At 38.9% G+C, this 17,136-nt stretch overlaps 1 protein-coding gene across 10 annotated transcripts in view; it reads right to left on the minus strand.

Moving 5' to 3' along the window:
- Positions 1-17,136, minus strand: part of KIF13A (kinesin family member 13A) — a 203,350-nt gene that overhangs the window by 79,686 nt on the left and 106,528 nt on the right. For all 10 annotated transcript variants that reach the window (XM_084872710.1, XM_084872705.1, XM_084872704.1 and 7 more), the window contains one exon: positions 13,941-14,001. In XM_084872710.1, the coding sequence (XP_084728836.1) occupies positions 13,941-14,001 (61 nt within the window). The remainder of the gene's footprint in view (positions 1-13,940; positions 14,002-17,136) is intronic.

Consider the following 17,136-nt stretch of genomic DNA (forward strand, 5'->3'; position numbering starts at 1 on the left):
CTGACAATGCTCATGACTTCAATTCTTATTTTTATGTATTTATTTATTTCTAAGACAGTAAGTTATTTTTTTAAAAATTTAAAATGTTTATTGTTTGAAGTATTATGTATGTCTCCTTTCCACCCAATGACCACTCCCTGGCAATAAGGTAAAGCCCTTACTACAGTGCCTGGCCATTGTAAGTCAGATTATATTTTAGTTAATATATATTATTAATATCACCTCTTAAATCTTTCATCTACTATAATTAATTCCAAGATAGAAAGGAGGTGATTATCTCATTTTCCTTAAAAAGTTGCCCCATCTTTGCAACAATTTTTTGAGGTAATCTAATTTCAAAGATAAAAGATGCCTATTTTTGGAAAAAATTTAAAAGAATCATTTATTATCACTTATTGTTATTTCTCCAGATGCCTTAGAGGTTCCAATTTTAAAATTCCACTGAGAAAAAAAGGAGTGTGTACGTGAACAAGTGTGTATAGTGTGTGTGTACACGCACGTGTGTGCGTTGGGTGTATTATGTGAGTGTTATGTGTGTGTTAAGGATATATGTGTGTTTTGGGTCAGGATGAGGAGAGGAATAAGGAACAGTACCATTACTTGCCAACCCATATTGTTCAGTGCAGGAAAAATATTTGTTATTCTTTCATAATATTAGCATATCTCAGAAAGGTATAGGGGGGAAAACAACCTAAGACCATATCAATAAAACTGTGAATAGAAACATATCCTTATGAAGTTTCCCTTCATTTTCTCTTCCGGTGACCTTTCAGCTGTATGAATCCCTGGCTGGGGTTATACTTCATCAAGTGTTTTGGTTTGGGGACTTTCAGGGCACTGCCAGTACAATAAGAGACAACTAGGCACCAAGCCTGAACAGGCACCATAGAGTCTTTATACAGCCTCTGGTGGTCCGTAACAGGCCAGCTCGCCACGAAATACAAACCCGTGGCTACACTTCACTCGGTGATAGAGAGAAAATATTAAATCTCAAAGTAGACCCTTATAGGGTCTGGGTTGTTCAAAAGACTGAAGGTTTTTTGCTTTGTTCATTTCTATTTTTTAAACACAGCAGTCCCCTTTTTCATCATAGGAAAAAAACACTTGCCGACAGCTTTAAGAAGCCAAGTTCAGATAAGAAAGGAGTATTTATACTGGATGGTGGGAATCAAGAAATCCACAAAAGATGCACTATCCACACCCTAAATGTTTCCCGACTACACTTAAACAGAAAGAAGTGCTGTTTGTCTAGGGAACTCAGACCAGCCCATAAGGGAAAGTTCAGAAGCCCTGTGGGAAGGAGGATCGAGGAATACGCTTCTATCCTGGAGAAGCCAAGTAAAGCCTTGGGGCTTTTCAGCTGGACGGATGCCAGAGCGGAGGTGGCCACTCTGCAGAAGTCAGCTCCAGAGGCCTGTGCAGGGAGTCACAGAACAAACCTGACCTCGCTTGTTAGTAACCATGACCAAGATGCCAATTTTCACTGTGGGGCTTATGATTAGACCTCCTATAACCGTGTGGACAAGTCTTAAAACACAGGCATGCCCACAGCAACCCATAACACAACGTCAGAACAGCAGAGAGGCTCCTGTGTTGAATTGCTGCAAGCAAAGTTACTGGCTGACCCACCCAGCCCTGAGTCACATGTGATACAGGATCTTTGAAAAGGTAGCCCCGAGTCTCCACATGATGCATAACCTGCCCTACTGGGAATAGTAGCAATAGATTACTGGCATGTGCTTCAGGAGCTCTGTAAGCAAGGCAATTCCCTCTCCATAGCAGGGCCCTGACAGTAAAGCACAGAAGAAATTAGGGATGGGAGGGAAAATGCACCTATCATTCATATGTCTCTCACCTCTGGCTACCGAAGAGGCACAAGGTGAAACATCACGGTGGGCTATGTTCTAAGATCTGGCAGGAAAAAAATGGGAGGTCATACCCTGTTTTACTTGCAATTTGTGTTAAGCAAGGCAGCCTCATGAAGATTTGGCTGAATAAAACACTAGGTGTGGCAATATAATGCTGGACATAACACATACACAAAATAGTTCTCCTTTTCCTAGAGCAGCTGCACAAAGAGCACTCAAGATTTTAATAGGATCAATCATTTTATCAGTTTAACACATTGTCTGTCTCTCATCGGAGTTAGTGTAGAAAAAAAAAAAAAGATTAAGCTCGATATTTGTGATTTGGAATTCTTAGGCCTTCTCATTTGTGAGGGTGTTTTTCCACTTCTAAACAGGGGTGACAGCCGTAGCAATTTTGATGAGTCTGAACTTGGCAGGTGGCTCAGCTCCAAGACAGAGCACCTGGATAGTGCAAGAGCAGACATGTCCTTCTCACATACCCGGGGGGATAGGAATGCACCAAACCTGAACCAGGTTTCAGTAAACCCCTCTCTCAAACAGTGCAACTCTCGGAATCTGTCACATGCAGTGGCTTTAAACCTGGGTTAAATTAAATGACTCACGACTATGGAGTTCAGATAAAGGAACCAAGGCTTAACTTGGTGACATGGAGTTTAAGTTTTAATCAACTACAGTAGTTTGCCATTAAGGCACCTGCTGGTAAAAGGATCTTGAGAAACTGGACCTATGAGGGTAAAAGTTCCATGGTGGCATCCAAGAGCGATCAGCATTGCAGTCCCTGGGAGTCTGACTTGCGGCACACGGTGTGGGTCACTCACCCAGACGGGTGTTTCCACCCCAGTGACAGCGCTGGGATGGTCAGGAGTTGGCACTGAAGCTTGGCGCCTTTTCTGTTGCCCGATGAAGTGGCTGACTCATAAGGGGTGGGGGTGGAGGAGGCTTGGTACCCGGATGAAAGAAAGAAATAAACAAACCACCTTATCTGTGAGGATTGTGTAATAGAAAAGTTGTGGAGTTATCCAGGAGGATATTTTCACATAAAACAGCTGTGGAAACAGCCAATGTTCTTCATTTCTACCTGGTCAACAGTGTTTCACACTGTCTGCCTCTGATATAGAAGCAGCTTGACTCGACTCGACATCTCCTCTGCACTGTGGGGTGCCCAGTATCTGCTGCACTTGAGGGGAGGCTCAGACAAAGCCCAGACCAAACACAGGCCTTTAAGAAGCTTAGAGCACTTCTGACAGGAGGGAGAATGCCTTCAGTATTGTTCCTGGCTAGGTTCCAAGACAGAGCACTCCTATCTGATTTGCTAAACACAGCCTCTCACAGCCTCTCCTGAGATCAGGGAGAAGAGAGGGGGGCCTGGGATTGCGGTAGAATCCATAGTCTTTATGCATCCCTGTCATTAACCAAAATCTACAAAATCTTGTCACTGCGTTGAGCTCGCTCACAGGTAGCAGGGGCTCTGAACCTCAGTTTCCTCATCTATAAAATAAGGACAATAAAGTTTACACTCAATGGGGTGTTGCAAATTGACCTGCTGCAGGTATAGAGATATGCACTGTGCTGGGAACCTGCTGCTCAGAACGATGTTATACCTAAGTTACATGATGTCTCTGGGGCCAATAAACATCACTCTAAGGCACATGTATCAAACACAAGGCCCGCGGGCCAAATCCAGCCCGCCAGGCCTTGCAATGTGGCCTGCACTGCGCTGTCATCACTGCACTCCGCTGTCAGTTTATGACATTGTCAGTTTATGACTATTCAGTAAACCATTCGGCCCGCAATTTAGGCTGGATTTTAGATTTTGGCCCCTTCTCTGATTGAGTTCGACACCCCTACTCTAAGGAATATATAACAAAGAAAGGAAGTGTGGAAGAAGATGGGTATGTGGATGAAAAAGGGGTTACATACTAAATCTGACAAGCTCAGGGGAAGCCTATATGAGGGGCCCTTAAAAAAATAACTACATAGGATAGTCTGAACATAAAAACTTCTCACTAAAAGTGAGTCATGGTGGTTAATCACAACTTTGGCCTGTGGCTTCCTTAACCTGTTAACTGAGCGGGACGTATAAATACGTCAAACGTAAATAATATCGGGTACGGGTAGGACATATGAATACGTCCTTGAAATATATGTTGCACCCTGAAACGGGCGGGATGTATATTTCCGAACAACAACGGTATTAGTCATCCATACATGTCTCCACATGAATTTAAGACACGGAGGGAATCAGTATAATTTCGCTATTGAGAGGGTGGACGTGTTCTGGGTGAGCAGTGACGGTTACGTACTTACACTTACCTACCTATTTTCGTATTATATATTATTTACTTATATTTTTTATATCTCCAACCTTTATAAAGGTTGGAGATATAAAATTGATCCAATCATAAAATTGATCCAATCATCAATTAATTTGTCAGAAAAGTTCTAAAGTTTTTATGTATGTGAATGAGAAATATGTGTAGATGAATCTCTTTTATTATGGAAAGGGAATTTATCTTGGAAACAATATATATCTACAAAAAGAGCTAGATTTGGAATGAAGTTGTTTATTTTGAGTGAAAGCCAATCTGGATATGTACAAAATATAATTCTATACACAGGCAAGGACACAAATTATGGTTCGAACTACCCACAAGAAAAACAATCAACAAGAATTGTTTTGGAGTTAACATATGACTTACTGAATAAAGGGTATAGGATTTACTTAGATAATTTCTATACGTCAATTCATTTGGCTGAACTCTTGTGTCAAAACAATACAGACATTGTTGGAACAATGAGGATAAACAGAGTCGGAATCCCCAGTGAAATAAAAACAAAAAAATTACAGAAAAATGAATATATGTAAGAATCAAAGACAAACTTATGGCTTTAAAATGGAAGGATAAAAAAGACGTATTGATGCTCAGTTCTATTCATAATGACGAAAAGACAATGATTGAAAAGAGAGGAAGAAGGCAAGAAAAACCGAATGTTGTCCTGGATTATAATAAGAATATGGGCGGCATAGATTTGGGAGATGGAGTTATGGTGGCCTACACGGCTGCCCGTAATAGGGTAAAAAAATTTTATAAAAATTTTTTCTACGATTGATTGATATGTGCTGCTTCAATGCATATATTATATACAAAAAAGATAAAGGTCATTTGGATCGATTACACTTTTTGATAGAGTGTGTAGAGAAATTGGTAGATAACAACATAGTGAAAACCCACCCAAAGACATCAACAAGCAGCTCTACATCTAAACCATCACGCTTAGTTGAAAGGCATTTTCCAGAACAAATGAAAAGCGATATAGGAAAAACTAAATTCAGGAAATGCCGAGTTTGCTACAAAAAAGATATTAGGAAAGAATCTATATACTGGTGTCCGGATTGTAAGGTAGCACTATGTATCAACAATTGTTTTAAAATATATCACACGGAAGTTGAGTTTTGAATTTTTACATCTATATTTCAATTTTTTAAACTCAATATTTCTATTTTATTTGCGTGCTTTTGTTTATTGTTCTGTAATTGTTAAGTTTTTTATATTTTTTATTGTGTATAGAAATAAAAAAATATATTTTTTGTAATCTTTATAATTGTTTATAAAATTATCATTTTTTAATTCGATGTTTCCATTTTTTGTAGGTATTTTCTTATTTGTTTGTAATTTTGTATTTTCCTTTGTGCTTTATAAATAAACAAAAAAATATATATTTCATTTATTTTAATTAAGTATAAATAAAAAAATAATATAAAATTAGGTCCACTGGGCGTGACGTACTGACACATCCTAGTGAAAGAGTATGCACCCGTTGTATGTTGCATAATTAAAAAGGGAACTCCCAGGTTAACAGGTTAACAAAAAGGTCAGTCTTTACCTAAGTAGCCTGTCGTCGTCTTTTTTTTTTTTTTAAACAAAGTGATCATTTCTTCTTTTTTAAAAAAAAAAAATATTTTCATTGATTTTAGATAAGAAGGGAGAGGAAGAAAAGAAAGAGAGAGAGGAACATCAATGATGAGAGAGAATCATTGATCAGTTACCTCCTGCACAGCCCACAATGGGGATCAAGCCTCAACCCATGAATGTGCCCTTAACCAGAATCGAACCTGGGACCCTTCAGTCCACAGGCTGACACTCTATCCACTGAGCCAACCTGGTTAGGGCTCTACAGTCCTTTTGCGTCCAAGATAATATACCTTTGAAATGTCAGAGTAATCCCCTTTTTCTGGACCCCTCAGAGTACAACCTGGCATCAGAGCTGGAGACCACAGAGCCCCTCATGGCTACTTGTTCCCCACACACCATCTGTGTGCTGTAGATGACCATCACGAACTACCCTGTACCCACCAATGCAAAAGAAGTCTGTGTCTCAGGCTTACTTTCCACCAATCCCAGAGATCTCCCACTTTGCTTTCTCTCAGCTCCCTACCCTATTACCAATGGATTTCATGTAACCTCCCCTATGTCTCCTCCTTTGATTCCAATGTATAAAATAAGCTGCAAAACTGCCATTGCCAGAAACATTTTCAAACTGTTATAGATTTTGCTTCTTGACAATTGTAGTCAGTTTGGCTCAAATAAACTCACAAAAATTCTCTAAATATCTGGATGTTTCTTAGGTGGACAAGTGGGCTTAAAAATAGAGACACATATACACATGCTTAAAAAAAACCTACAATATTAATTTAGCTCATGTATTTCAGAGAACTTTACTTGACTGGCCTTCACTTATTCATTTCTCTGAATTAACCAGCATTCTTTCCTCCACCTGCAGAAAACACTGGAGCATGCCCACTGCATGTGAAATTGCCCAGCTGCGAGACTGCCCTCTGGACTCCACCAGCTGAGCTACCTTCTTACAGAAGGCCAGTTGTGTTAGCTCCTAAACTGGTTTATGTCAGTAGTACTTCTCTGTAATTACATAATTTAATTAACAAATGCAAAAAGTTGCTAATTCTAAGAAAACTAAGTTGAATGCTTCGGAACAACTTGGGAAAGATGAGTCACTGAAAAGAACTGCCGAATTAGGTGTGACAACTTGTAGAAGATGGCATAAGAGAAAAATCGAGAAGGATTTTGCAATTAGACTGTTTCATAAATGTATTTTAAAGTGGCATGCACCATTTATAATGAATCTACTTTAACAAACTTTTTAAATGGTCAACCACCATAGCTTCTCATAACTACGATTTTGCTAAACCTAACAACCAATGATTTCTGAGTATTTACTCTATACATAACACTTGCTGAGCCCTTCATATATACTTTAACAGTAAAAACATTAATACAGTATGCTAAAACAACTATTTTGGAGCTCAGCTAAAAACATTAGTTCTATTTTAGCTGCTGTCAGCTTTTAGAATGCAGATTATGATACATGGTTAAACATTTTTAGAATGTAAATTTTGATGCACAGTTAAACAATGTGGCACAGAAACAATTTCTACCTCTGAGCACATAAAATCTGCCACAATGGGAACAGAATCAAACACGGCTGCTCTCCCCACAGCAATGGCCCAGGCTGGGAGGCGCTCAGCTGTCCCCTCACAGGACAAAGCAGGAGTACCACCTTTCTCCTGAACTGTAGGGCATTCACTATGCCTGAAAACACATAGCTTCAGCGAGTTTGAGCAACATGCCATATGGAAGTAATTGTTATATAATTTCTAAGTCAATAGTTTAGACTCTCTCAGGCCAGGAAATATTCATGCTCGCATTGATCCTCAGATATACCACACCAGACTGAGTTTTATTTTTGGCATGAAGGTTTATACATGTATATGTTTATGAAAAATATTCCCCTATAAGAAAGAAACTGACAAAAGGTTAATGGAAATCATTGCTATTGAACAACATGACAAATTTTAGGCACTGCGAAGACATGTTCTTTTATTGGTGAAAAGCCTTAATTCCCATCAGTAGTGATTCAAACATTTACAAAGACCTATTATCTGTTATGATGCCCTCAAGTTTAACAATATTTATTCTGATACAATTTTTAAAAAACTTGTTTTTATTGATTTCACAAAGAGAAGAAGGAGGGGGAGAGAGAGAGAAAGGAGAGAGAGAGAGAGAGAGAGAGAGAGAGAGAGAGAGAGAGAGAGAGAGAGAGAGAGAGAAACATTGATGTAAGAGGGAAACATTGATTGGCTCTTCCTGCCTGCCCCCTTCCAGAGACTGAGCCTACAACCTGGGCATGTGCCCTGGCTGGGAATTGAACTAGTGACCTTTTGGTGAATGGAACAATGCTCAACCTACTGAGCCACACCAGCTGGGACTACAATATAATGCTTTTGTAATCCTGAATGTGTATTTATGTGCATGTAGGGTTGCAAGGGGAAGCTGTGAGTTTATGAGAAACGCATTGCTTTGGGTGCCTAATTCTGCAGGTTATTTCTTTTCTTTCTTAGCCCCGGCACAAGGGTTTTTGCTTTTAAAGACTCAGAATTATGTGCTAGGCAAGCATTATTATCACTAGATAACCAAAAGGTAAAACAAGAAGAAATAATAGTTAAAATGTAAAATGTCTCAAAGCATGATTCAGTGTAATTCAAATGGTTTAACAAACAAGCCTTTGATTTGCCTCTGAAAAGTCCACTTCAACAGCTGTTTGGCCAACATAAAATGTCTAGTTCATGTTTTATCAGAGAGCTGCAGGAAATCTGAAATCTGTCTAGGCAGGGATTTTTCAACCAGTGTGCTGCAAGAATTTGTAAAACATGTAATACCTGAATATTTCATCAGTGGCACCTCTATTCCCTTAGATTGTCAAATAAAAAGATGACAACAGTCAATACAATAGTCATCTGGTGTAAATGAATCAAAATTATACCCTTTTTTTTGTGTGTGTCAGATTGACAAAAAAAATATTTTTAGAAGTTTATGTGCCATGAGATGAAAAAGGTTGAAAATCACTGGTCTAGGCCTAGGTCTCCTCCTTTCACAGAGGAGGAAGCAGATCCCCAAAGTTTGTAGCTCATGGCAAAACCAGGTCTTGTAAACACTAGTACAATGTATTTTCTTTCCAAAGATGCTACTACTCTTACTCCAGCTACATTGTGACAATAATAAAGATGACAAATACTATGTGAGTTTCCCTAAGTGCCAAGTACTGGCTTAAAAACTTCACATGAACAGGTGCTTTAGTCCTAAAGCACATGTGTCAAACACAAGGCCCGCGGGCCAAATCCAGCCCGCCAGGCCTTGCAATGTGGCCCGCACCACGCTGTCATCACTGCACTCCGCTGTCAGTTTATGACATTGTCAGTTTATGACTGTTCAGTAAACCATTCGGCCCGCGATTTAGGCTGGATTTTAGATTTTGGCCCCTTCTCTGATTGAGTTCGACACCCCTATGTCAGAACTATTATTATCTTTATTTAACATAGGAAGAAACAGAAGCAAACTGAGATTAGTAACTCACCTGACCTTACACTGATAGAAGGTGGTGAAGCCATAATTTGAACCCATGCAGTCTGAGCCCACAGCCTTCAATCACTCCATCCCACTGCAATGCCATTACACATATTGTAGAACTAAGAGTTTCTAAATCAGAAAGCCTGAAAGTTCTTGCTATAGCGCTTAATGAACAGCATAACATAAACCTAATTAAGAACTGAACATTTTACACACCACATGAAATTTAGAGTCCCTGTTTCTTTTTGTTCCTTCAATCCATGCACTTACATTTCTCTCTCGCCCTCTGCTCTTTCTGCCCACCCTCCCTCCCCCAAGTTTTGAGAGCTGCCTTACAAGCTCTGATTCAGTATCAATGATGCCATTATTCATGGAGCCTGGCAAGTAGGTTGGTTTTAAAACACACATGCTTCCCCTTCTCCATTTCCTCTATTTCCCATCAGAGAGTAAATGCTTATCTCTTAATGTTTCCATTCACAATTAAGAAGGAATTGCTATTTTTTAAATGAAGATAAAGGCAAATTACCCATCAACTAAAATACTAGTAACATATTTACTAAGCAGAATACAAAGAATGCAAACAAACCTGAGAGGATAGCAAGCAAGAATTTACTTTCTGCTAAGGCAGTCACAGTATCTGAAGAATAAGAAGTTTTCACCCACAGTTTTGTAAGTAGACATTGCTCTATCAGCCTAGAGAATCCTATTTCAAGGCTAAAAATGGAACATAGTATTTGATGTGATTATACAAACTAAAATTTAGTAAATTTTAGGTTATCAATATATTTAAAAACCAGTTTTACTTTTAAAAATATTTCTAATCATATAATTTATAATGAAGAGGTACAGAAATCTTAAGTTTCTTACGATCTGTACTTAATAAAGTTATTTTTAATTTAAAAAATAGTTTGTCCTGCCCTAGCCAGTTTATCTCAGTGGATAGAGCATCAGCCTGCAGACTGAAAGGTTCCAGATTTGATTCCATATTCGACTCCAGTCAAAGGCACATGCCGGGGTTGTGGGCTCGGTGTGCAGGAGGCAGCTGATCAATGATTCTCTCTCATCGTTGATATTTCTATCTTTCTTTCCCTCTCCCTTCCTCTCTGAAATCAATAAAAATATATTAAAAAATAGTTTGTCCTATATTCAAGGACATGATTGAAGGCTAGAATCGCCTCTCTGGGCAATAATGGAGGATGTGATTCTAGGAGATATGGAAAAGAACAACCTTCCTTAGGCATTATTTTAATCACATCTCTCCAAAAGTCCCCCCCCCCCTTTTTTTTTTTTTACTATATCAGTCTAAATTTCTTAGTCTAGCTTTTAAAATTTCCTATTATTTGGCTTCACTCAATATGTACAAATGGATCTCCACTGCTTCCCCCAAGATGCACCTTCTACTCAGATGAGTCTATACACCATGTTCTCTCCCACTTCTGTACCTTCACTTATGGATAAGACAAATGATGTACTATTTATGGACACCCTCCTTGAATCAGCATGTTAAGTTACCTTTTTAACCCTTGTAATAGCATATGAGATAGGAACTACCATTTCCATGTTTCCCATTTTACAAAAAAGAAACTGTATCTCAGAGAGTTTAAATTGTCTAAGAGAACCAAAGCAGGAATCCTGAGTCTTAAACCCAGGTGTGGCTCTGAGTCCATGTGCCGTCCTTGGTATCATGCTGCTTCCGCCCACCTGGATGCCCTCTATTCTACCCTGTGGCTAAACCTATGCTAAGCGTCTGTGTTCCGTTCCAGTCCCACCTCCTCTAGGATGCCTTCCCTAGCAATTGTACTCTTACCAGATTTTGCTCCTCCTTTTAATTTTACACTTAAAACTTGTAAAATTTAGAGTTTAAATATTATATCAAAAATGTTTACTGTTGTTTGTTATGCATTCTTTTGCTTCCCAACTTAGTTTTTAATTTCTCAAAGGCTTCCTAGGTTGCACACACAGTAGGGGATTCATGAATACTTGAGGAACTATTCTGGCTTCCTGGGTTATATTAGAGGAACAAACAATAACACTTGGCTGGAGTACAGAAAGAGTGGGAGGGAGTCAGGGAGCAGAGGAAGGGTAGACTGGAACTATCTAATAAAGGACCTTAAATGCCATCTAAGAAATACAGTTTAAATCTACAAGTGATGAGCAGTCCTTGAAAGTATTTGAGAACTGAATGAGAAGAATTCTAATTTGGAAAGATGTATCTAGCTGTATCCTGAATCACATCAATGCAACAGGATGAGACTGGGCTTTGTATAGTCATAGCATTTGTCCTCATTTGTTTCGGTTACAGTAGGAAATGTTTTACTTTTGTTGGTTATTTATATCCAAAAGCACACACCCAGCACAAAAATACACACAGTGCTAACAGTCAAGGCAGACTGCTCCAGACTCTGTAGAATGTATTTCTTTATATTTCATTATTTTATTTTTAAATTTAATTTACTGGGGTGACATTGGTTAATAACACTATATAGGTTTTAGGGACACAGACTACATGGAATTACAATATTATCTAAAGTCCCAAAGGACCAATAAAAAGACACATTAATTATAACCAACATTAAGGACTATTCATTCACATTAATAAAATACACAGCTGACGTTGCAAAACTGGTGCTTGAAAAGAAAGACCAATTTACCCAATGTAAATAGCAGAAGGAATTTCCCTAGTTCAAGATTGTTAACTTTTGAAAAATATACACATATCAAATAATTTCTCAACAAGTTTGCTTTAGATGGCTGTCAATAAAATTCCTTCAAGCAAGCAACTTCCTTTTACTCTCTAAAGCCTACATACTCTCAATCCTTTCCTCTCTTTTTCTTTTTTATAAGTAAATGGAAAAGTCAGTCAGCTGATCCTATATAATAAAGAGGTAATATGCAAATGGTTATTTATACCGGGAAGCTTAACAACCAAACAGCAGGAGGGCTACGAGAGGAGAGCTACAGGAGGGCGGGGCAGTGGGTGGAGAGCTACAGGAGGGCGGAGAGATATGAGTGGCAATGGGCCCAGTGGCCCGAGGCAAGTGGCAGGGAGCTACTCGTGCATGGATTTGTGCACTGGGCTACTACCCTGTTTCCCCGAAAATAAGACAGTGTCTTATATTAATGTTTGCTCCCAAAGATGCGCTAGGTCTTATTTTCAGGGGATGTCTTATTTTTCCATGAAGTAGTATATGGTATACATTTATTGTTAAATGAAAATAAAGGAAATTTATTACCTGTATATGGTCCGGTAGTACGGTAGTTGTCAACACAAACTAGACAAACTGTGAATCCTACAGTATTAAGAATTTACTCATTTATTCAATGACAATCATGTCATCATCTTCTGGAACATCATCATAACAATCCAATTCCTGAATTTCCTGGTGAATTTCTTGTGACTCCATTTCTTTCAGAATCAGTGGACCAAATCTCTCATGTTTAGCCTGGGGGGGGGAGAGGCTTATTTTTTGGGAGGATGCCTTATATTTCACTCAGAAGGAAACCTGTAAGTAGGTCTTATTTTCGGGGAAACACGGTAGTAATCTTATAAATAGAAATGGAGAAAATACTCATTATGACCATACTAGAGGCCTGGTGCATGAAATTCTTGCACTTGGGTAGGGGGTGAGTGTCCCTCAGCCCAGCCTGCGCCCTCTCACAGTCCAGGAACCCTCGCTCCTTACCACCCGCCTGCTCGCTGTTCCATACTGCTTGGCTCACTGCTCCTTAGTGTTGCTGTGGAGGCAGGAAAGGCTCCCACCACTGCAGCTGCGCTCACCAGCTGTGAGCTTGGCTTCTGACTGAGCGGGGCTCCCCCTGTGGGATCGCACTGACCACCAGGGGGCAGCTCCTGCATTGAGCGTCTGCCCCCTGGTGGTCAGTGAGCATCATAGTGACCGGTTGTTCTGGTTGTTCCGCTGTAATGGCCGCTTAGGCTTTTATTATATAGATGTCTAGGAAAGGCGGACCCAATTGGAAGGGAAGGAATTAGACTCTTCACTAAATCAAATGTTTCACTCTTAAGCTGAAGCAATTGTGATGAACTTCTAGGAAAGGCTAAGAGTCACCTATGATCACAAATAATAAAATTAGCAGTCATTTATGTCTGACAGAAAAGGGATAAAATGCCTCAAGATAAACCACTAGGCAAAACGTGGAGCTAGGAGGCAATGTTTCCCTGAGGAAGGTGTGTTTTGCTAATACCACCACCAGCTGCTTCGGAACACTCAGAAAGTCCTGGAAACCAATGGCACCTGTGCTTTGCTTAACAGGAGCTGTGCATTGGCTGGAAGTTAACAACGGGGAAAGGCATGGCACATTAAACCTCTTCTTATGGGCCAATCACAACAGCTACCATTTATGACTTGAGATGGTTCCCCCATTATCTCTAACCCTTGGAGCACCCCTGAAAATACTAATATTCCCTTTACAGGCTGAAAACAACAACACCTGTCCATGACTTCAGCGAGTAGTGGTTGAGTCAAATCTTGAACTCAAATCTATTGACTGACTTCCAAGCCCATGCACTAGATTGGAAAGAATGACTGCAAATTTTATGGGGAAAACAGAACTCCAGAATAATTAAAGAAAACAGGTGTAATGGAAAAAAGAGGCCCAACCTTTAGCTGCAGAAAGACAGCCAACTTACCAGCATACTTTGCGGTGTTAGATTCATCCATGGACCAAAAGCAATAATCAAAGGCAAATACCTGAGTAAAAGAACAAAATGTTAAACTTAAAAATTAATTAACTTCTATGAATAAATCAGACTACAAAAAAAAACACACCAAAAACACAAAAAAAACAAAAACAAAAAAAACAACAACTCACTGATGAAGATGAGAATGCCTGCTACTGTCACCACAGGTTTGATGCTTTGTTAACCCTGAAGATTCTTTTATTAGACTAAACTGATGGTTATCTTCTTGTATTAGACTAAGTTATATATGAAAATTGCTATTTATCCATAATTCAAACAAGTATACATCTTAACCAACATTTAAAAAAATGATACATTCAGTGAGAAAAAAACAATGACTTCTCTCCAAGTCAACAGTCCCACAGTTCCAGCACCTGCTGTAACCCTCCGGCTGGATCTCCCAGAGCGTTTCAAGAAACACTAAAATGATCAACTTTCACTTAAAGCAATTACTCTAACTTTCCATGACGCTACTATTTCCAGCATAGCCAAGGCTCAAAACTCTCCACACTGCCATCTTGGACACCATTCCTTCTTGTTTCAGCATGCAATCTTGGACCCAGTGCTAAGAAATCAGTAATTCACTCTTGCATGCATTCATTTTCTTATAGTTACAGAGTGCCTACAGTGTTATCAGGACGACTGATGCTGCTTCCCTAAGTCCCTCACCTAATCACTGTTTTCTATGCATATAACCATCACCCATTTTCCGGCCATCGTTATTAAATGCTTAGGGCAACATTCCCTAAAATGTGGCTCAAAGAACAGAAGTTTCTTGAGAAAGTCCATAAAAAAAGATTAAATCATGTTAGAAATTGTGTACATTTTGCCCTAATTTGAGATTCTCAATACTAAAGGCTCTGAAAAGCCCTAGAGCAAATACATCCATTTAATTGTTTAACTTTTTATTTCTCCAATTAATTTTAGTGAGGAGACCCTTTCTTATGTAATACATGTTAACCTGCCTTGAAACTAGTATTTCTCGATATACCTACCTTAGCTAACTCTGGCCTAGATACCTCAGCAGCCACTTTCTCCTGGGCTCCCTTTTATAGCCTTTTCACCATGTAGTCCAAATAGCAAATTACAAAACTTCCACGGACAGGGACCCTTTAGTGCTTATCATTTCCAAGGGATCTCAAGCTCTGAGCAAACAGAACTCAGGCTCTTTGACCTGGCGTATAAGACCGGTCACAATGAGGCCTTTCCAGCCCAAATCCCCCAACTTCTTCATGCTTCATGTCTGAATCCCCTAATATTCAGACAAATGTTCTTTGCTTGTCGAATACCAGCCTAAGGCTGAACTGAATTATGTCTAAGATTTCATTCTCCTTACTTTAAATGACCAATATAGGCTATTTCCCAATTTTTGTGTATTTATTGCTATAAACCTTGGAGCTACAATCCTATCCCAGTTGGTATTCTCTTCATTTCCACCCTTCAAAATGCTTCATACTCCTTACAGCCCAATTCAATATATTTTTCTTCCAGGAAGCTTTCCTTGGTTAGTTCAAAGGAATTAGCTGTCTCCTCTAAACTCTCAGAACACTGTTTAATCCTTTTTGTGACACCTACCCCAATTATCCTATTTTTCACTTATCGTGTATATTATCTCTGCATATGTTTCAAAGCCACTGGTAGACTAAGTCCCTTGAAAGCAGGAACCAGACCTGATTCCTATTTGTATACTTCAGTATTCAAAGTAATTATTTATAATTATTTATTGAATGATTAATGACAGTGAGACCTGACATGAAATCAGGTACTTTCTCCATCCGTCAAAAGATTAAGTTATGCTCTGAATAGTTTCAGCAATATATATATATATATATATATATATATATATATATATATATATATATATCTGAAACTATTTATTTCAGTGCTTTTAAAACGGATTCTAGTAGGCACACAATTTACTTGAGATCATCAATCTCAAGTCCAAATTCAGTTTAGTTACTTATAAAAACATTCACTCTGCCTTACAATAAACAAGGCTAGAATGAACAGCTATGAAACAATACTCAGCCAACAGAGTGTGGAATATTTATTGCATTCAGAGGCTGCTGCAATGACTCCGGAGACCACACAGGCGTAATCCAGTTAATCATCCTGTCTCTGGCAGGACTTGAGCTTCAACACTTTTCCTGAGAGATGAAGATCTGTCTTATTTTTAAACATTTCCAGAAAAGGCGATTCCACAACCACCTTTGAATGGCATCTTATACCACTTACCGTTCATTCCCAGGGTATTTTCCTTTCCTTTCATCCAAGTCAATTCTCCTTACTTTAAATGACCAATAGAGGCTATTTTCCAATTTTTGTGTATTTTATTGTTTTTTTCTAGAGTCTCAATGAATTCCTCTTAGTAGTTGCTATATAAATGAAGTAACAATTTATCTCCTATTCATTTTCACACCTACCTAGAACTTATTATTTTAGTTTGCTATTCTGCTAGAGATTTACATTCACAGTGACGCCCCTTGAAATAAAATGAAATCCACTCCAAATCTTCAGGGTCTACCTCTCAATTAATAATCATTCCAAAATTCTGTTCCAACCTCCATTCCGAACAAACAATTAATAGTTTAAGGCCGTTTTTGCTCAAAGATAAAATTTTTTATTTTAAGTGTTTGTCCCCTAATATTCAGACAAATGTTAAAACTGCAGAGGAGAAAAGGGACTGACAGAAATGATAGATTCAACTGTTCTTTGCTTGTCGAATACCAGCCTATCCCTGAACTGAATTATGTCTAAGATTTCAAAGCCTTTGATCACAGGTGTTTTAGAATGCTCATCCCTCAAACCAGTCATGGTTATCATTTTACTAAACACTTAGCAGTAAGAAAGCTGAAGCCCAGAAATTGGAGGGCTTTCCCTAAAGCAAGTGAATAGAAAAATTGTTATAACTGTTTTAATGCATGCCGTAAGTGATCATCCCCTCTATGGACTCGGACAGCACGCTGCAGCTCCCGCGGCACTAGGCCATGTGTTGTTCAGTGTGGTCTCACCTCCACTCTAAAGGTGAAGCCATCAGGGGACTTCAGCTCATGCACTTCATAGTGCCTGGGTCACTTCATAGTACCTTATACAGAGAAACTGCTGTATGTAGTATCTCTTAAAACAAAACAAAACACATAATACC

This window comes from Pipistrellus hanaki, assembly GCF_964339955.1.
Source record: "Pipistrellus hanaki genome assembly, chromosome: 2".
Classification (NCBI taxonomy): domain Eukaryota; kingdom Metazoa; phylum Chordata; class Mammalia; order Chiroptera; family Vespertilionidae; genus Pipistrellus; species Pipistrellus hanaki.